Source organism: Mastigoproctus giganteus, chromosome 9 (assembly GCF_048544385.1).
Source record: "Mastigoproctus giganteus isolate SK-2022 chromosome 9, ASM4854438v1, whole genome shotgun sequence".
Taxonomy (NCBI): Eukaryota; Metazoa; Arthropoda; class Arachnida; order Uropygi; family Thelyphonidae; genus Mastigoproctus; species Mastigoproctus giganteus.
The window spans coordinates 134905922-134928345 of record NC_143583.1 but is presented as its reverse complement, the minus strand read 5'-3'; the positions used below and the strand labels follow the sequence as shown (position 1 = coordinate 134928345).

General features: G+C 37.5%; 1 protein-coding gene across 1 annotated transcript in view; it reads right to left on the bottom strand.

The window, feature by feature from the left end:
• LOC150080757 (phospholipase A2-like) overlaps positions 1–22424 on the bottom strand; it is a 73687-nt gene that overhangs the window by 44513 nt on the left and 6750 nt on the right. The window contains exons 2-4 of the mRNA XM_090380809.1: positions 19284–19435; positions 15166–15325; positions 1600–1770 (exon numbers count right to left, since the gene is read on the bottom strand). Of these exons, the coding sequence (XP_090236935.1) occupies positions 1600–1770; positions 15166–15325; positions 19284–19368 (416 nt within the window). The 5' untranslated portion in view covers positions 19369–19435. The remainder of the gene's footprint in view (positions 1–1599; positions 1771–15165; positions 15326–19283; positions 19436–22424) is intronic.

The following is a 22424-nucleotide window of genomic DNA, read 5'->3' as shown; positions in this document are numbered from 1 at the left end:
TGCAGTCACTTAGCAGGTTGAAATGGTTGGCAGCAATTTGCCTTCCAATATAGCCAGGTATCCATTGGCATTTACAGAACCTTTTATAAACTACACGTGATATGAAATGCATCCCCATATCATTTGGCTGGTAGGGAATTTCGCTGTAGACACGTACAGTCTGGATGGCATTCTTCACCACGTCTACGGCGAATCGTTTGTCTTCCAGTATTCTTGAGTTTGGAAAGAAATCTACTCAGTGTGGACTGATCACAAGACACTCTATAAGCAATATGACGGGAAGAACGTCCTTCCTCACGTAAAGCAACAATAGTACTCCTTCGTGGCGTCAACTGCACGTAACTCTCATTTCTGACACATGCAAGGAATGACTGCAACTCCTGCCGAGCGTGCTTATATAGCTTAAAGTAACAGGTGATGCAATATTGCGTCATCGCATACGCGTGTCAATCTTATATGATGCAATTTGTAAGAAATATTGCTATATACTTACGCTATTCGGACGACAATTACAATTTTATGGGGTGATGCACTTTCTTTGGACACCAATGTATATCGTTTTATGTCGCTCTCTAGGGAGGATACTTGACGCTGCAGTTATATCCTTCATCTTGGGGAATGCATCTTATTAATTAGCAGTTTTGCAAGTGTGATTAAGTTTTTTTTTAGTAATTTGGTCTTTCATGGAATCATGTACGTATTAGCATGTAGTAGACGGTGAATGGTAGTCCTCCGATTCTATTCAGCCATCTCATGATCCAGTACTCAAAACACAGGAACTTCTTAAGAATACTAGATAGGACTGAGGATCATGTCTCATAGGCATATAAAGGAATGGGTGTCAGCTACTTTTCAATGTGTTTACATATCAGTGATGTGTTTTGGCATCCAATCACTTTTGGCGGATTGCCTAGAAAGCTGCGTAGGTTTTCTTTTTAAGATACATGAAATGCCCTCGTGGATAGCACAATTGGTATAATCACTGGCCGCCCCATATCGAGTGGAAAATACCCGAGTTCGAATCCCGTCAAGGATGCAAGGAATTTTTATGGATCTTTTTGAAATCGTGGCTGAGTTAGTCGGTCTCATGCGAGGTAGCATTTTTTCCCCTCGGCATCTCGGATTGTTCGTTCAGCAAACCGGCCACAAAATATACGAAATGTACAGACATTATATACAGCGCAATATGGGTAAATTACTGTTGCGCCTAAAACAATACAACAAATAACACACACCGCATACTGTGTATTGTAGTAGGTTTTTAGTAGCGACTAAGGCCACATTGATCCGTGTATATTGTCTGTGAATTGCGTATGTTCTGTGATCGATTTTCTGTTTGCTGGACGAAACACCCGAGTTTCTGGGAGAAAAAACCTTTCTACCTTCGCCTGAAACCGATTAACTCAGCTGCATTGTGAAAAATTCCTGCCGTCGTAGATGGGACTCAGAACTCAGATTTTTTCCACCCGGTGTGGGGAGGACGGCGATCCTATCAATTGTGGTACCCACGAGGGCTACATACTATGTAGCATTACTGTGTTTTACTGTTAGCTGAAATTGAAGTAATTAGTTTTTCTCTAACTTTAGTAAAGAATTTACCTTTCTGCACATTCTACTATAGGACAATCATTCTTGAAGCATTGCTGGTGCACGACATCAAAATATATCGTTCCCACACCATTTGCAGCGACAATATCATTTCCATCGGTAGTCATTGCGCTGACGTTCTTGAGACAATCATAAAATTTGAAGTCGCATTCACAGTTGCTTCTGAATTTAAAAATAAAATGAAAATAAGCAAATTTAATATTTTATCTCTAGTTTTAATGAAATTCAGATAATTTTATATGAATAAATAAATGCATTTCAGATATAATTATGAAATTATAATACAGTGGATTCCGGTTATTTGGGCCACCGGTTAATCGGGGCAGCCGTTTATTTGGGGCAAATCTTAAAAAACAGAATCCAATCGAGAAAATAGCCAGGATTTACTTCGCTTAATTGGGACAAAATGCCGTTTAATCGGGGCAGAAGACCGCAGCACTGAAGATTACCCTACGATTGTCCCCAACCGTACCACGTAGTTCGGTCGAATTTCTGGAGGTCACAACCATAAAACAATAAAAACAATTAGCAGTCACCTGTTTATTGGGCTTTTGTGAAATCTATCATAAACTGATAGTAAACTCGATCTTATTGAATTTGCGATAATACCGACAGCTGGAATTCTGTGGGTTATTATGGTGAAATGTGTTTACACTTCTTTGGAATCTTCAATCATATAAAAAAAAAATAATTTTCAGGCTCTTCTCTTCATTCCTATTTTTAAAGCTTCGGAATTTGTTATTTCTCACTTGCGCGTATCGTGTTATTTGCAATTTGTGTGTGTGCGGTGTTCTTTGTTATTGATTGCTTATCTTTTTACTGTTTTAGATATTAACCCCCACCACAAATGACATTGAACAGAAATGTCAACTAGTTTAGTTAGTATGTACATATTACAGTACGTATTAATTATTTCGATTATCACGTATATTCTTCCGAATTTCACGTATCATTTAATTTTTTAATTGGTAAGGTAATAAAGGGTAAATTTGTATTTAATATATCTACTTTTATAGCCTATGGATAATATTCCTCCTATTTTCGCTAATTACAATCGCTGTTTAATAGAATTAAAATTCAATTCACAAACGTGATCACAATGACCGGCGCTTATTACACATCGTATAGTGATCGGTACTTTAAATGGTGACTCCATCGTAACGTGATTGAACAGTGAACCAATTGTAAAGGGCGGGGGGTGTGCATTGTATTTTTAACTATTTACGTGAAACTTCGGATAATTGGGGCAGCCGCTTAATCGGGCCAAAATGCACTAGTCCCGATGTGTCCCAAGTAACCGGAATCGACTGTATCAGTATTGCATTTAGACACTTAATTAATTTCGAAATCAAGTATAATTCAACAAAAAAAAATCTCTAGAATGTTTCGTAGTTTTTATAAGCAAAGATATGGATATTGTTTTGATATATAAATATATATAAAATTATTAATTTCCAACCAAACACGGCACGAGAAGTATCCTAGTGTAATCAAACTATAGAGATTCACATAAAATTTTAACCAGAAGGAAGCGTTCATGGAAGTAATCATAGAATCTGTTAAACTTTTTATAGGAATTAGGAATATGGTTCAGTTTATATCTAAATAGACTCAGATAAATGATGATGATGATGATGCTACTAGTGGTAGAGAAGAAAAATGCATAGGATAATGATAAATTATCAGGGGACACAGCATGACTAAACCTATTAGTGACTTGATGTAGGTTATTTTATACTTACTATACGTTACTAATGCACATTATGAGAAATCTTTGGCTAAGACTGCAAAGAAAAGTAGAAAACAATTACTTGCTTATATTAACAGTAGAAGGAAAGTATGAACCATATAGGCGCACAAGGTATGAATGGATACCTATTGATGGTCCTGTTTAGGTTGCTGAAAAACTAAATTAATATTTTACATATACATTCACCAATGAGGAAGTTTTTAGGGATGGTACGCTGTAAGTACATCAAGTTGTAACTGGAGATAATTCTAACTGTGAGATAAATTTCACTACCCAACATGAGTTTTACCTCCAGCAAATCAATGGTTGTTTCTGGTCAAGTTTTATGTATAGAATTTAAAATCAATCATAAAAATTTCCTATCACGTCTCAGTTTTAAGATATAGATAGAAAACTGGATTCTATACAAAGATGTCACGGTTTGAAATACAATTTTTAAACTTATTAACTTTTGGTTGGTTTTGTTTAGTAGGCTAAAAGTTAAGCAAGTACATTATTACTGTCCTTGCAATATAGTATATTTTGATGCACTTTCCCAGACAAGTCAGTATTTTTATTAATTTTATTACACCATTCAACTGTTCAATATATTGTGTATGATAAACTACGCTACAAGAATTCACCTTCTGTTCAAATTTGCCAATTGCTTTTACTGTTTTTAGGTTAATGCATTGTTAAAATGGAGAAGACAAAGCACAGAACTTGCGTCAATCACCCAGACAACTTCTGCTATGTTTGTGGACACTTAACTCAAAAAACTCAAAGGAAGAAAATATACAATGTCATAAAAGTTGCATATTCATTGTACTTCGGCTACAAGATCGGTGACCAAGAAAAAAATTGGGCTGCACATATCTGTTGTATTGCTTGTACAACGAACTTAAGGGTGTGGTTATATGGCAAGCTGAGAGCATTACCTTTTGCCGTCCCTATGGTGTGGCGCGAGCCCAAGAATCATTTCGATGACTGCTATTTCTGCATGACAAAAATAAAAGGTATTTCTAAAAGGAGCAAGCGCTTCATCATATATCCAAATATCTCATTCTGCGCGGTAGCACAGTGGTATCGTCACCGTCCTCCCCACACCGGGTGGAAAAGGCCCGGGTTCGAATTCCGTCGATGACGCCAGGAACTTTAATGGACTTTTTTTTTCACTCCGTGGCTGAGTTAGTCGGTCTTAGGCGTAGATAGCAAGGTTTTTCTTCCCGGAAACTGGGGTTTTTTCGTCCAGCAAAACAGGCAAACCGACCAAGAACACACGCAATTTACAGACATAATATATGAATGGGTATATGTAAGAAATTACGGGTGGTCCTAATATAATAATTTGTATATATTTTTTTTAATCCAAATATCCCATCAGCAATTAGGCCAACGCCACAGGGTAAAGAACTGCCAGTACCTGTGCCACCAAAATGTTGGGATATTGGAAGTAGTGATGAAGGTACAGAAGAAATCGTTTTACCCAATGTTGCGGAACCATGTACTTCACATGATTTAGACTACGAGCCAGAAAAAGAAAATGCCCCAAACTACATTGAACAAGAATTAAGCGACTTGATAAGAGACTTGGACTTACCCAAAGAGAAGGTTGAATTACTCGGATCCAGACTAAACAGTGGAACTTACTCGCCAAAGGTACAAACATTACAATATACCGTAAACGAAATGAAGAGTTTTCAAGATATTTTGCAATGGAAAACAACATGTGTGTCTGCAAAGTAGTAGTTGATCTTACGCACGAACTGAACATTGATCACAATAGCTCTGAGGCGCATTATAGCCAAGTAGCTTATGCGCCATGAAACCCCCATAACAACAACACGTCCGAATGGCGTTTGTTCATTGATGCATCAAAGCTAAGTTTGGAAGCAGTATTGCTTCATAATGGAAATATTTTACCATCAATTTCTCTTGTTCGTGCTGATGGCCTGAAAGAAACTTACGATAGTATGTCCCAGATTCTTGCTGCTATACGTTACAATGACTATGGTTGTAATATTTGTGATGATCTCAAAGTGATTGGACTGCTTGTTGGGTTGCAAGGTGGTTTCACTAAATACTGTTGTTTCCTGTGTTTGTGGGATAGTCGTGCAACAGCCAAACACTACGTCGTACAATACTGGGACAGGAGAGATGAATATATTCCCGGCAAAAGCAATGCAAAGTATGTTCCATTGGTTGATCAACAAAAGGTTTTTCTTCCCTTTACACATCAAACTTGGGCTGATTAAGAATTTCACTAAGGCACTGGATAAAGAAAGCAGAGGATTCGCATATTTACTGGAAATGTTTCCAAATTTATCTCATGCAAAGCTTGAAGGAAGGAATTTTCATAGGTCCTCAAATGAGAAAGCTCCTAAAAGATGAATTTCAAAGAAACCTGAGTGATGTTCAACTGGCTGCATGGAGATCTTTCAAGGTTATGGTACACGGATTCATCGGAAAGAGAAAAGAAGAGAACTATGAGCAACTGGTGACAAACTTGCTGAAATGTTACAAGAACATGGGATGCTGAATGTCATTGAAAATGCATTTCCTTCATTCCCATCTGGATTTCTTTCCCGAAAACTTAGCAGATGTCAGTGATGAACAAGGAGAGTGCTTCCACCAGGACGTATCTGCAATGGAAAAACGATACCAAGGTCGCTGGGACTCTGCCATGATGGGAGATTGCTTTCCCGTTTAAGGAACCAACAGTAATCTGGAGTATAAAAGGTAATCATTGAGTGGGAAACATGTCTAAGTAACATATATTGTGTGTAATAATTACAACCATGTATGCTGATATTGTATAAAAACAAGGAATTTAAAAAATGCGTATATCTTTGATGAAGACGTGACAGAAGTAAAAGAAGAACAGAAGTAAAAGGACAAATTGATATTTTCATAATCAGGACATTAATTTTGTTCAGAATAACCAACTTTCGTTCCAGAGATATGAATAAAAAAAAATTGTCAGGTAGTGTTATTTGTGATAACTGAGCGAAAAGTGGAAGAGAAATTGTTGAAGCTAAAAAGTAAATAAGGCACCTGGATAGCAGCAGCAAGGAAGTTAAGTACACCTTTAATCATAATTATGAGTGTATCCTTGGAGCTCAGGGGAGGTCCTACAGTTTGAAGATGCGCAAATGTTTCTCCTATTCACAAAGAAGGATCAAATGCAACGTAAGTAATTACAAACCTGAAAGCTTGACTTCTGTGTCAGGAAAAATAATGGAGTCAATGGCTGAAGAAACATTGCGGGTTCATCTTGAGAGAATGCAGTTATACAGAAATCGGTCCCCAATTACAGCCTGTACAAGTCTTGGCATGGTTTCCTCCTGTACTGTCGTCAGTATAAAAGTGTGCGAAGCCGAACTTTCTTTTTCAACATATTCCAGACATTCTCAAATGGATTCACATCTGGAAAATTAGGCGGCCAGGGTAAACGTTGAAAATCTTGGAAATGTTTCTTTATCGTTCAGCTACAATTCTTGCATGGTGAACAGTTGCGTTGTCTTTTTGAAAGAATTCGTCGCAGTTAGGTTAAAAATGAAGCACTGTAGAGTAAAGTTAGTCCGATATGACAGAAAGACATTCATTGGAGGTAAGACGACCTGTTAACATTATCGGTGGTCCTAGTCGCGGTACCCACAGAACACACCTCATACCATGATACCGCCTCCAGCCGCTTGAGTAGTGAACTGGAGAGTCTGCATGCATAGTTTCATGAGGTTCACACCACTTTCATCGAACAATTGGTACAAAATAGTGTAAAATCGAGACTCGTAAGACCACATGATTTTTTTCCCACTGTTTCGGAGTCTGCCATAGCGTTGGCATCACTACACCATTCGAATCTTTCGATTTTTTACAGAAGTGGCTTTCGTGGCACTTGACTACCAATTCCCAGGGATTTCTACTCCCGCCTCATATTTAGGTTTGAAATGATTCTTTCTTTCTTGTTTAAATTGAATTTTAAAGTCATTTTCTGCACACTGGACCTTTCTATTCTGACGCCCAATTCGATTTAAATTCGTGCGTTCTCATTATTGGGGTACCTACTTTCTGTCGTATTTCTTCCTTTTAGAGCTACATTCTCCTATCGCCTTCAATTCCTTGTATAGTTTTGAGACGGTTGCTTTCGACAAACCAGTAATTTCCTTTGTTTTCTCAATTTTTGGCTCCTGTTAAACGTGCTCTAGCAATAAAACTTTTCTGAAAATCGGAAAGATCACCTGTCTTCCTCATGACCGAATCGACTAAGAATTTCCAGGAAAGCGTACAGTATTTATCTGATATCTTGTGATTATACCATGTGTCAACTTACATTTACGTACTGTACATTTAATTATCAGTTGACACCAACTGTAAAACCTTTTTAACTTTTTTTCAGTGAATCTATTACATAAAACCAGTCATACCCGCCACAAAAATATTTTTAACACGGAATATTGTCAATAATAATTAAAATATCTTTTCCTGAACATATTTTTCTCACTTATATACTATATATCTGTATATTTAAGAATAAGATTGAAGGATTAAAGCCAGTAGTTACCGAAGAATTACTGGAGCAATACAGAATGGTTAAGTAGCCTATAAGACAAAGAAAAATACGTGTAACAGTACATTGTTAGAAAGATTGTTAGTTTTTCCTGCCAGTGGCTTTGAAATGTGCGCACTAGTTTCCATTAATATCGTACAATGCAATTTTCTACCTAATCACGTACAGTGCCCTCCCTCGCAAGTTGCGTAGTGATTATAATCGCGATCCTGAAACATTGGTGGAAAAGAATGAATTGGAATTCCGCCCGTAATACGAGGAATTCCCACCTTCATAACGGTCTGAGTTAGTCAGCCTCAGGTGAGGGTTTAGTTTGTTTTTTCCTATGGAAACTCAGGTTTTTTGTCTAGCAAACATATAGCAAACAAACCGAAAACATATAATTACTGCAACTGACACAATAAACTGACGCCTCGTACGTTGAGGTGTCAGTGATAAAACTGCAATGGTGGCGAATTGTTAATAGAAGTCAGTTGAGTTTAGTCTCGAAGTACAGGCTGGCCTCGATTAACGCGATTAATTCGTCCCGCGAGCGCATCTCGCAAAACGGAATCGCGTTAATCGAATATAATAATCAATAGGAAAAATTATAATTTGTCCTTGACCTTCTGGAATGTCCATAAAGAATTTTAAAAATACTTTTTAAATAACTTTTTAACTGCATGCCATGTAAAAGATAATAAAAATTATAGAATTGAATGTTTATTGCTCAAAATTTATAATGGAGAAACTAACTATTTGCTACGGAAATATTTGAACACAGTCGTTTGAACAGTTTTGGCTTTCGTTTTTTCATTATACAATTTCCGATAGCCGATAACAAGCTTCTCTAGGCCCTGGCGAAATAGCATGCTTCTTTCGATGTTAGGATCAACATCCATTACCTGTTTGTTTAACGTTCTCTGCGATACGAAAGATTTCGCCTAGTTCTTTTACCGTTATCTCCTTTGAGGTAACATTTTCATCTGCCTCACACTCTTTTTCTTCAGCTTCTTCGTGCGCACGCTGTTGCTCTATTTGAAGGAGATCATTGTCACTTAGCTGTTCTAAATGCGAATTCAGTGATTCTCGAACGTTAGCCGCATCTAAGCCTTTGAAACCAAGGTCATTACCAATATTAGTTATGTCTTCAATAACTTTTTGAACTGCATCTTTGAAGCAAATAAAATCGTTTGCGCGGGGTAAAAGATGCTTCCAAACTGCTCTCATATTGCTGGCTGTCACTTCTTCCTATGCTGCATGAATGTTTTCAATGGCCACTCGTATGTTATATTTTTTCCAAAATTCTGGTACAGAAATTGCATTATCTCCTGTTGTAGCTTCAAGTGCCTGTGCAAAGGTTCTGCGGAGATAGAAAGCCTTGAAAGTTGCAATCGTCCCCTGGTCCATGGGTTGCAATAACGAAGTCGTATTCGCCGGTAAAAAAACAACTTTCACATTTTAATTTAAGTCACCAAGTGCAGAAGGATGTCCAGGTGCATTATCTAAAAGAAACAGAGCTTTAAAAGTAAGATTATTTTTCTTGCAATAGGCTTCAACTGTTGGACAGAAATAAGACGTAAACCAGTCTTCAAATAGGGCTTTGGTCATCCATGCTTTTTTATTTGAACGAAAAATGACTGGAAGAGTGCGATGGCTGTATCCTTTTAAAGCCCTAGGATTTTGTGCACGGTACACAAGCATGGGCTTCAATTTAAAATCACCTTCAGCGTTACCTCCTAATAAAAGTGTTAGTCGATCTTTTGAGACTTTATACCCAGGCTGCGATGCTTCATTTGCAGCCAAATAAGTTTTAGTTGGCATCCGTTTCCAAAATACGCCCGTTTCGTCTACATTAAATATTTGCCGATCGTCATTCAGCATCCTGAATGATTTTTTTTGCAATTCTGCAGGAAAGTTGGCTGCAGCATCTTCATCAGCACTATCAGCTTCCCTTGTTACTTTAACATTATGCAGTCGTGCTCGATTTTTGAAAAGTCCAAACCCATGAACTAGCAACAAACGTTTCAGTCTCCCCTTGATATTTTGTTTCTTTGAGCTTAGTAAAAAGGTTTGAGCTTAGTAATAGCTTTGCTCTCAATATTGTCCTTAGATAATGGAATCCTTTTTTGATTGCATTTCAATTTGAAGACTTTCCATTTCAATCATTATTGGAGTTCTGTTTCTGGTATTTTGTAAGACAAAAGATGATGATGAAACTTTACCTTTCTCTTTATATTCGTCCTTACGACTCAAATAGTTCGTACGGTAAACTTACTGTATCCTACATCTCGTACGATTTTCGCTTGGTTTGCACCACGTTCATGTTTTTTAATAACTTCAAGTTTATCAGCTAAAGTAATAACTTTTCGTTTTTTTTTTTATTTATTACAATTACGTTGTTTTTCACTCTTTCTTTTATCCATAATTAACAGGGGTAGAAAATTAGAATTTTTAAATACGTCTGCACGTGACTTTATTAGGTGGAGACAAACAAGTAACACGTCTACTTAGCTGATGGAACACTGAGGCGGGAAGCGGGCAAACGCTTGTTTATTGGCAGTCAGACATTTAGTGCGCGATTCGAATCTTTTTCAACTATCACAAATAAAAGATCGCGTTAACTGGAAATTTGCATCGCGTAAAGTAAAAAGTGGTATCATTTTTTTCAAATCGCGGTAACTGAAAACCGTGTTAATCGAACTCGCGTTAAGCGAGGCCTGCCTGTACATTGTATTATGAATGAACAGTATTGTATGGAAATTATAAGCGAAGCGTATAATTTCTGAAATATGCAAATTAACTCATTCGACCCCGAAAATGAATGTCCAAATAAAGAGGTGGTAGAACTTAAATAGGGGGTATCATTGCCCTTAACAGTGAGGAAACACTCAGAACGGGTTACTATATTATGTACCCAAATCTCCAGCTTCATTTTCTGTTTACACCGAAACTCGCAATAATCGTAAAGGAATTATTAATCAATCCAAACCGGATTTCAAATAACCTAAGAGTAGAAAACTTGCTTCTTGTCCAAATGGTAGTCGAGCATTCTGATCTCTTGCCAAAGCTATTGGGCGTAACTTTTGCCGATCTCTATTCCCACCGCTCTCAAAACCAGATGGTTCTATTGCCACTCCAGACAAAGGTAAAGTTAATTGCTAACATTCTCCTTTTCTTCTAAATCATGTATTAATGACCTTGATAAACCATCTCCTACCATTCCCAGTCCATTAATACCTCCTGTTGTCTTCCGTCAAAAGAATGTCAGAAGGATTTTGAAGAATCTTTATTGTAAGAAAACTCCAGGTCGTGATGGTATTTCTCCATTTGTTCTCAAAACCTGTGCTCCTGAGCTTACTCCTGTTCTGTGTGGCCTTTTTTCACTTTCTTATTCTAAAGATGTTTTCCCTTCTGCTTAAAATTTTGCTAATCCCTACCATCCAATTATTATCCAATCGCACTTCTACTCTTACTAAAGTAATGGAGAAATCTATTAAACTATCTGGAAACCTTCCGTCTGATCAAACGATTCCCAATATGGATTCCGTCAGTGTCGATCCACTGGTGATATTCCGGCTTATGTTTCCCATCTATGGACAAATTGAATGTGGAAAGGTTTGGTGTAACTCAAGCAGTTGCTCTTGACATTTCAAAGGCTTTTCATCGTGTTTGGTATAAAGGTATTCTAAATAAACTTCCATCTTATGATTTGCCAACTGATATTTGCAATTGGGTATCCGGGTTTCTCTCTGACTGATCACTGCTGGTAACGATAGATGGCTCTCTGCCTTCTAACTTCTCCACTAATACTAGTTCAATTGTTTCTTCCATTAACCAGAAATCCTATCCATGGTTTTGATGATGATAGCACATTGCATTCCACCTTCCAGTTTGAAGAACCTTGCCCTGCTAAAACAGCTTCAACTTCTCGAATATCCACTACCAATTCCTTAAATGCTGATTTACATGTAATTCTGCAGTGGGACAAAAATAACTTAGCCGACTTCAATCCTTCTATAACTCAGTCCTGACTTATATCCCTCAAGAAGGATTCTTCTGTTCCTATGCTTATCTTCGATGACACTCTTATTTCTAGGCAAGATCATGTATCTCTATTGGGGATTACTCTGACCCTCTATTCTCTCTCTTGACATTTCCACAGCAGGCCTGACGTAGCCGAGTCCGAGTGGTCAGGAGCCCAGTGCAGTAGCACACGTTCTTTGGGTGGACTGGGGTTCAAGCCCGTGACTGCTAAATAAATACGATTATCATTTTTGTATTGATAGATTTATTGTAAACTTCGCTGACCTGGTGGTCGTGCCGGAGTATAAATAAGAAAATTTTTTTTTAATATTGCTTCCTCTGCATCTAAAAGATTTCTCTTTCTCTCTCGACGTTAGTTTTCTTTCAAACGGCTGTTCACTCTGCATAAATCGCAAATCCGTCCTGTCATGCAATATTGTTTTCACATCTGGGGGGGGGGGGGTCCCCAGATCCGCTCTCATGCTTCTAGATTCCATTCAAAAGAGGCCAGTTAGGTTAATTAATGAATCATCTCTAACAGAGTCTCTCTCCATTCTCTGTCTCATAGACGTTCTGTTTCTGCTGCATGCCTTTTCTATAGATACTTCTACGGACATTATTCTTCTGACGTGGCTTCTATAATTTCTGGTCTATCTTTAAAACCAGTCCGAACATGTGCTGCAACCAGTCAATATTGTTTTTCTGTCCAACTTCAAACTCACAGACCCAACTATTCTTCTTCCTCATTTATATATATATTCCCTAAAAATTACAAATTACGTCTACAGAAATTCAAATCTAATGTCAACAAGTATTTTTTTTCATTATCTCAACCTTCAATCCATGCACGGTACTAAGTACTATAGGTCCTAATGCCGCTTGTGCTCTGTTCTTATTAAAAAAATAAAATTAAAGTTTTCAAGGCTGTTGACGGTGTTGAAACCTACTTTTCTAAGAGAGTATTTCCATACTCATGAAAGTTTCTGGGGTTAAAAAAAAAAAAAAAAACTGCAGCCATCATCAAACCACTGCAGGATGGAAGCCTCCTCCACGATTCATGTTTAGGGAATTGGACCATAATCTGCCACGCTGGTCCAGTGCGGGTTGGCAGATCGACCGTATTTAGCAGTCAGGAGTTTGAACCCCGATCTACTCAAAGAGCGTGTGCTATTGCACTCCCGCTCCTGAACATTCGGCTACGGAGGGGGTAACGATTTCAAGTTGTCTTTTGGGAGCATCCTGATATACAATACAATAGTCAATTGCACTCAGATCTTTAGACCTTGGTGGACATCTCATTTGTGACATACCTCTCGGAAAATTCTGTATACAGCATATCTACGTTACTACGAATATGTATTATTATAACCTGGATTGTAAATCAGAAATATAAAGCTTCTGGCTGTTGTTGTGATTATATGCCCACAACACTAATTGAAACTGGCTCTTTTCTGTGACGAGGGGAAAAAGAGAGAGAGAGAGAGAGAGAGAGAGAGAGAGAGAGAGAGAGAGAGAGAGATCATGGCGTATCTGATATAGAGACTTCTCCTTCCTTGGAATAGTTCCTGCAGGAGCTATTTGGCCAAAGAGGCTGCAGACTTGGAAGATAGTTACTGTCTCCTTTGCCAGAGGCAGATATGGTTACCTACTGGCGTTGTAACTCTTGATCGAGCTTTTGCAGCTCTTGAAGATACTTCTCTTGTGTTTCAGAACTGTTGCTTCAATTACGATATCACATTTAAGTGGAAAGTCAGAATCCTTGCTACTTCCACTTTTCTTTAGACCCTGATCTTCACTGCAATCAGTCACTCATAGAGCATCTCTGTTCCACTGGATCATTAAACGTTACTCATGTGTGATGGATACCTGTGAAAAGTCGAATTGCTCAATTAAAACAACACGTATTTGCATAATATAACGATATCCACATTTGCATTTTCATCGTTTATTCGGTGCTCATAATTTCAGTTCCATTGACAGTAAATGTGCGAATTTTTTAATATCTTTACTTTTAAGTACCAGTGTACAGAGTGTAACGTCCTTGTGCACTTTAAAACAAAACTGCAGTAGCTTAGGTTCAGTATAGGGCACACCAGACATTGACTTTCGGGGAATCCCTTTAATGTTCCTAGACTTTTTATGATTGCTGTGTGTCCCGAATAGGGCAATTATAGTAATAACCTTTGCCACTAATGCGAAACATTGCTTCATCACTAAACATTACATTGCCAACAAATAAGATTCCATTTTCGACGTTTTAATTATACCCATGACATAAAAGTTAATCCTGCATGGTAGTTCTCTTCCAGCGACATTTGATACACTTGAATCTTGTAAGGTCCCTTGTGCAATCTCACTCAAAGAATTTTGTGCACTGTTGCTTTAAGAACATAGAGTTCCAAGAAATGCCCCTCTTTTCATGGGCTTTTCTGAAAATCTTCGACAGATGGACAGCCTCCTAATTTAATCTGTGCCTTCCAGTTCATAGCTTATTAACAGAACTAGACTTTTTAAACTTCATCTAGTTTTAAATTGAATTTCTGTGCAGATTCCTTTTGCATAACGTGTCGTAAATTTTCTTCTAAACTGCTATTAAAGACAATCTCTGCTTGCTAGAGGGACACAGTTCAGTTTCTTTTCTATTGAAACCATCTCTTGTCGGTAGATTAGCTGGAAAAAAATTTTAAAAAGAAAATTAGAGTAAATTGTGTTTTTTTAAAAATTAAAGTAATTATTTTTGTACATAAAACTAGAATAAATTACCTTTTACAGTGCATTTTACAGATTGTTTTTATCTTGCATAGAATCTAAGTTATTGCAGTTTTAAAGTGCACGTGAACTTTATGGACATTCTGCATATATATAGGATGATCCAAAGGTCACAAGAACTTTTAATAAGCCAGTAAAACATAATTCATAAAAAAGATAAAAGTTTCCGTTTATAATCCAGGACGGCTATATAGGATCAGAGCAATTTACAAGACAGAAAAAAAGAATATTGCAATATTTTGTGATACTCGTGGATTTGAAAACGCGACGTAACTCTGTACTGATAGGTTGCCTACTCGGCTACAATCGCGCGTTTACATTTATCTGATGTACAAGCATTTAAAGAAGAAACCCCATCTTACCTGCTCTATTACAGAAACTATTCAACTTGTCCTGATTTTTGGTTTACATTTATTGTATATTATGAATTTCTATTATTGCCTTCAAATAATAAAGCTACCTGTAAATATAGTTCAGCACTTACATTGTAAACAAGCCGTTATTCTGCAACCCATGATTTTCCCCGTTGGGTGCTATTGTATCATTGCAATAATCATGATCTCGGCAGCACATATCTGTCTCCGTCGCGGGACCGAGGTCATCATAATTACTAGACACGTTACCAGGTCCACACCATTTAGTGCCTGAAAATAAAGATAAATCAGTTATTCTAGTTTCATTCCAAGTAAATTGACGTAATAGAGCTACTCTTTTACAGTCATTTTCTCTATTTCCTAATATTTTAGCCAATTTTTCGCAACCAGAAAAAAAAAAACAAAATAGCAGTAATTGCAAGGTTGTGTCGATGGACGTCTTAATTGATAGTATAAGTAACCCCCCCCTTAATTTGTAGTAGAAGACTTCAAAGTAAGAGGGGATTTGTGTGTTTATACTAGAGCCACCCGAAAATTAATTCATCTGCCCAAGTGTATTATTGTCCGTAAATTGCATATGTTCTCTGTGCTGTTTTGTTGGGCGGGAAAAAAAAAAAAAACACAAGTTCCCTGCGTCATTGGCGGGATTCGAACCCCGGCCTTCTCCACTCACTGTGGGAGGATGGTGATAACGGCCACTGTGCTACCGACGCGGAGTAAAAGAGGGCTGGGAAACGTTTGGTAACGAAAAAAATATTTTCTACATGTTGCTGGTATTAAACAACTAATTAATAACACCGGCTAAAAAAAAAAAGAAAAAATATCATACTTTTAGAGCAAAAGTTGAATATTTTAAAGCAATTTGTTCCTTTGGTTTCAAAATTACCAAAATTATGTTTCTATTACGTCTTCATTGAAAGATATACAAGCGACTAACTTCAAATATACAATAATTCATATGCTATCTTAAAAATGGGTCTTATTAATTTTAAAATGCTTTATGCAAACATGTAATGTACTATATAAGTTCTGTTTCCTTAGAAATATTTTCTTGAGAAGGTTTTTGTTATAGTCTATTTTGCTTTTCTTCTTAAGAAGCCAGCAGTAATTTCCCATCATGGCAGCATTTAAGGAATTGGTAGCGGATATTCAAGAAGTTGAAGCTGATTGCGCATGGCAAGGTTTCTCAAAATGGAAAGTGGAATGCAATGTGATATCATGGGCAAAACTATGGATAAGATTTCCAGTCAATAAAAGGTCATTCATATACAAGAGGAAAAGGGTGGAGAAAAGTACTGAACCTTGGGGAACAAGGTTCAGTACTTTTTAAGGCATTAGTGGAGAAGTTAGAAGACAGAGAGCCATCTACCATCACCGTCGGTGAGCGATCAGAGAGAAAACTGGATAACCAATTAGAAAAAAACATTTGGCAAACCATAAGATGTATTTTTGTTTAGAAGACCTTTATGCCAAACACGATCGAAAGCCTTTGAGATGTCAAGAGCAACTGCTTGTGTTTCACCGAACATTTCCATTGATATCCATTGAATATTTCCCTAAATGGGTATCATAAGCCAGAATATCTCCGGTGGATCGACAATAACGGAAACCATACTGGCGATCGTTGATCAGACGGAAGGTTTCTAGATAATTTAAGAGTTGGCGGTTAATTGATTTCTCCATTACTTTAGAAAGAGTAGAAGTAATTGCAATGGGACGATAATTGGATGGGAGGGATTTGTTACCCTTTTTTAGGAACTGGCTGGATATGAGCAAATTTCCAAGCAGAAGGAAAAACACCTTTGGAATAAGAAAGTGAAAAAAGGCGGCAGAGAGCAGGAGTAAGTTCAGGAGCACAGGTTTTGAGAACAAGTGGAGAAATACCATCAGAACCTAGAGCTTTCTTAGCATCAAAATTCGTCACAATCCTTCTGACATCCTTTTGACGGAAGACTACAGGAGGCATTGAATGGAGCGTGTTGGGAATGGTGGGAGGTGTTTTACCAAAATCATTAATACATGAGTTGGAATAAAAATGGCATGCTAGCAGGTCAGATTTATTTTTGGCTGAAGTGACAACAGAATCATCTGGTTTTGACAGAGGTGGGAGCAGAGATGGGCAAACGTTGCGGCCAATAGCTTTGGCAAGAGACCAGAATGTTCGGCTACCATTAGGGCAAGAAGCAAGTCTTCTACTCTTAGCCTGTTCAAAATCTAGTTTTGACTGATTAATAACTGCTTTACGATTGTTGCGAGCTTTGGTATAGTCAGAAAATGAAACTGAAGAATTGGAAACAAGCCAATTACGATATGCAATTCTTCTCTTGAACAGCTTTAGAACATTTATTGGAAAACCAAAGTACGAGATTTTAAATTGGAGTGTGGAATAAAGGATTCCATTCCTACAAGAATAATTTCACTGGCACGATCTGAGCAAAAGTTGACGTCAGAAGTTTTGAAACAGTAATCCGACCAAGGAAAAGAAATCTCGCAAGGTGATCCCATTTTGCATTCTTGTAATACCAAACAATACGAGGCTGGGATTATCCATGACATAAAGGCTCCATTGGAGAAGAGACAATCACCAAATTGTGACCTGAGGTTCCTAAAGGACCACTCACTTCGACCGTGTACTTAGAAGAGTTGTTCGTGAGAAATAGATCAAGCGTGTTGGCTGTATGGTTAGGATTTTCCGGTATTCTTGTAGGTAAATGAACAATCTGTGCAAGGTTGTTGCACTAGTAATTGCAGAAGCCTCAGCATCTCGACCAGCTGGGTCAGTGTGACTAGAAAACGGAAGCTAGCTGGAGTTGTGAACATTAAAATCACCAAGGAAAATTACCCCACTGTTAGGAAAGTTGGAGTGGAGAAAGTCAAGTTGCAAAGAGAGGAAGTCAAAGAGCTCCACGTGATTAGTGGAGTTGAATTTGACACAATGAGGTAGAGAGATTTTAAGCGAGAGAAGATCGAAAAGAGGATATTCCAAATTACCAAGTCTCTCACATGGAATATCGGAACGGAGATATGCACAAGTACCACTTTTTAGGCAAAAGGAATCATAGAGCGAATAATTTGGGCAACTGAAATGAGCAGTAGTTGAATCAACCGATAACTGAGATTCTGTCAGAAAAAGTACATGGGGTTTGGCAGCTGCAAGTGGAAATGGACATCGTTGAGATTAGAATTGAGAACACGTATATTTGTGAAATGAACTAGGAAGTGCTTTGGAGGTTTAGGTCTTTTCGCAGATAAGCTTACTCTATTAGTTTAACAATTCATTGTGTATTGAATAGTAAGAAAAAGTGGGGGGGGACATGCTGTATGAAGTAATGAAAATTTTGGATATGGTGTACACATGGTAAGAATACACCCAGATCCTTGACATAACGTGGCCTCAACAATACACTACTCAGAGATTATACACTAGCTGATCCGGAAGCCTCCTAAAGAGTTACCAATAGGTTCGGTCCTGTGTACTAACTAGCGGTCGGCCTGCGAACACTGTTTTAGAGCTGTACCCCCGAAATGTAAGGGAGATTGGATCTCACCATGATGTTCATCATAACCTCAAAAGTCATCAGTCTTACTTCATGATGGAAGAGATGGGGAAGGATTGACCGTAACTTAGCTCTGGAGACTAAGCATGGGTTTCACCACTTCAAACCTCCAGTAAGCAAAGTGTGGTGGTATTGCACCGGTAGATGAGAGTCATATACCACCTAGTATTTCTTGGTAACACAGAGGGGCGGCATTCGTCCATGTGGTGTGAGGGCCACACCTCAACCCCTGTTTACGTTGGTTCACACCTGGGTGTGCTTGTGCCCACAGTGTGCTTGTGCATGGAGGTTATACCCAGGATTACTACCAGTACCACTATCGTGAAGGTGCAAGCAGAGGATTTGGCTAGTCACAGACAGATCGGACCTCGCCGAAATTGGGTCCACTTGACTTGAATGTCACCCGAATATCAGTTCCATCAGCGTTTTAGACTCCCATGTTACAAGTCCAGCTTGGTTGGCATATGAGAGAATGTCTTTGACAACCTCAAGGAATTGTTTTCGTTTTAATTGCTGGAGAGTATCATATTGAGGTAAACTTCTCTTTTTCTTTTACAAATAAATAATGTATATTATTAAACCTGTGGACTTCATGTTAACTTATATAATTCTGTCTAATAATTAGTACAAACTAAATATCTGGATATGTAACAACTTGCAAATATATTTACCTGGATATATAAATAATCGCTTGACAAGTGGATCAAGCAAAGTGCTCACTGTCTGTTCCATACATTGGTTGACTAGTGTATCCATGTATGAACTATTTGTCTCAACGATGCTTGAATACTGGTTGGCTTTCAGAACTTCTTCAATTGCATTGCTTAAGTGAAGGGAAAAGGGGAAGAAATACATTTAAATAAACTTCCATACAATATATTATTTTAAAATTAAAGTTAAAAACAGCATATCTGCGAGCTTTCACTACGGTTGTGAGATTGATTCGATAACATACGAATAGAATTACCTGTAAATATTGAATGCTCTTCAAAGTAGAATACGTGATACCAAATGGCCTATTTTCAAATATGCTACTTATTTAAGCAATAGTCGCTTTAGTCGCTTTTCTTTAACTCAAAAAATAAACAAACAACAACAATTATTGAAGTACTAATGTAGAACCTGTGATGTAATGAGGCAATTAGTGTGTAAAGCCGTTCTTTGCGACGGACCCTTTTTATTAGACTTTTTAATCATGTATCTCTATCTTGCTAATTTTTTTTACCTTTATGTGGCTTCCCTGAAGTATAAAAAGAATTTAATTTTATAATTTTTTTTTTTTTTTTGTTGGGGGAGTGTTCTACATTCCTTCTTTATAATTTCCACGAACACTCACAATCTGTTATATCTACTGCAAGTGCAAATGATATAGCAGCTCGAGTTTTTCTTTCAGCAAACAGCAAATCGACCACAGAACACACACTTTACAGACATATTATATACGATGCAATAGAGCCTAATTTGCTCATGCGTCTAAAACCCTACAACAGTGGTGTTCAACCGAAGTGCCTCAACAACACTCCAGGGGCGCCACGTAATTTGGGTTTAAGTTACTTAAACTTTTTTTATTATTATTTATATTTATTTTTATTTCATTATAAAAAGGGTACGGTATCTTTTTAGTTTTGTGATGATCTATAATTGATGTTTACTTAAAATCCATAACTGGTATTATGAATTTTAATTTTGTTTATAGTTATATTATTGTAATAACTATGGTGTAACATATATTTTTTAATATTATATATATATATATATATATATATATATATATATATATATATATATACACACACACACAAGGAGAGAATCGGATCTAACAGGCAGAAAATTGAGTAGGGGGGCGTTATTAAAAAAAAGGTCGAAAACCTTTGTCCTGCAACAACGACAGCAAAGGACATAGGGCTATTGTAAGTTTTGTATTGTAACTGAATTACTGGGACTTCGACTCCGCAATCAATGATGGTCTTCATCTTTTGGAGACATAGTGGAGTTGCTTTCTATTTTTCTCCGAAGATTTCTTCACTCCTTTGCTTATGCTTTCAAATCGTATTATATGAATATATATTGAAAAGAGGAAAAATACATAAAAAAAAATAGAAATATGCTGAAAAATTGCCGTTCGCACTACACCCACAATAAAATCATTTCCTTTAGACGGCTTCCGGTACTGTGATCTTGATAGTCACCTTAATGATTTACTGGCTGAATTCTGTTGCTACATCTGCTGCGTCGAAAACTGTGCGAATCTTTGGAAGGACAAAAGCCTAGTAGTCTTTTTTTTTCTTACTACTTGCTTAAACCACAAACAGGACTTCCATAGTATAATACAGACATAAAACTGCATTCGTGGCAAGCAGACGTGTTTCGTGGTGCTCTTCATAGTGTCTACAGAAGACTTAAGATTAGAGGGGATTAGTGGAGCTGATTAGGATTAGAGAGGTTAGATTGCTTTTAAATAATTTATTTAATATATTGTAACGTAAATTTAAATTTTTGTAAAATTGTCAATTTAATGTTTATAATATTATAAATAGAATAATTTAACAATGGTTGTGACAAGATCTACCTTCAACAATTCGTCAGAGGGTATTATGACTCATAGGGAAATAGCTGATGAATCATGATTTCACCCTTTGCAGAACCTGTGGCATGTATCCCAAGGTCGACCTAGTTGATAATCATAGCTCACCTGGCGATTCTTTTCTTTGTCACCATTGTACGGAGTGTACATATCTAAAGTTAAAATTTGGTGCATTGCAAGGACAATTTGAGTTACTGAAAAAACGGGTGCTTACCCTAGAGAATAATGTAACTGGGAGCTGGTCAGGGTCTCAAGACTCTAGTAACCTACCAAGCGATGCACTTCCGATTCGGGCCCCAGAGAAGAATAACCAAGTGAAAACTGCTCTGGTTCAGAAGGACTTTGTTCTATTAAGAAACTCCATTGTCAGGGAAAACGTGGAATTATTTTGTAATAAGGATAGGTGAACTAGAACCAGGGTATGTCTGCCGGGTACAACTATTAATGATGTCATCAAACAGACTGTCAGATTTTAAGGGGTGGGGTAAAGAGAATTTTATTATTCATGTGGGGATTAATGATATTAAGCATACAAATATCGGACCATGCTGAAGAAATGCTGCTAGTTCGGTCACAATGTCTATGTATCTGAAATTCTTCCTAGACACGATAGGAGGGATTATCTGCTGAAAGCCTTGTGGATTAACTCAAGACTTGAAGGACTCTGCAAGGCTTTTTTTTTTGGGGGGGGGGAGATTTTATCACCTTGGACCCCACTTGTAGGTAGAAGGAATCTGTTTTGTAGAAACGGTATATATTTAAACAAAGGTGGTGGAATGGTTTTTGGCAGTATTGATGATACCTTAAAGGTTCAGGGGGACAAGAGTAATATAGATATGCGTTTATCTGATAATATATGTTAAACTCTTGCACATACCTCAGAGCTCTTTTTTGTTACCGCAACAGATCATATTAGCAAGATGTTCTGACGGAAGAAATGTTTCAAATGAGCGGGTAGCTAATGCCAGGGAAGCAAGCTTAAATAACTTCAAGGGGCTGTGTCAGGGTAGATAACTATAGAAGAACACAAGTCTTAATTGTTTGTATAGTAATATCATAAGTGTCGTCAATAAAATGAGTGAATTCGAACTGCTGGTCAGGACAAGTAACACTGACATAACAGGGATTACGGAAACGTGGTGCCACCCGGAGAGAGGAGATGATGAGTTTCAGTACAGTATGTACAAAGTATTTAGGAAGGATAGGACAGATAGAAGGGGTGATGGGG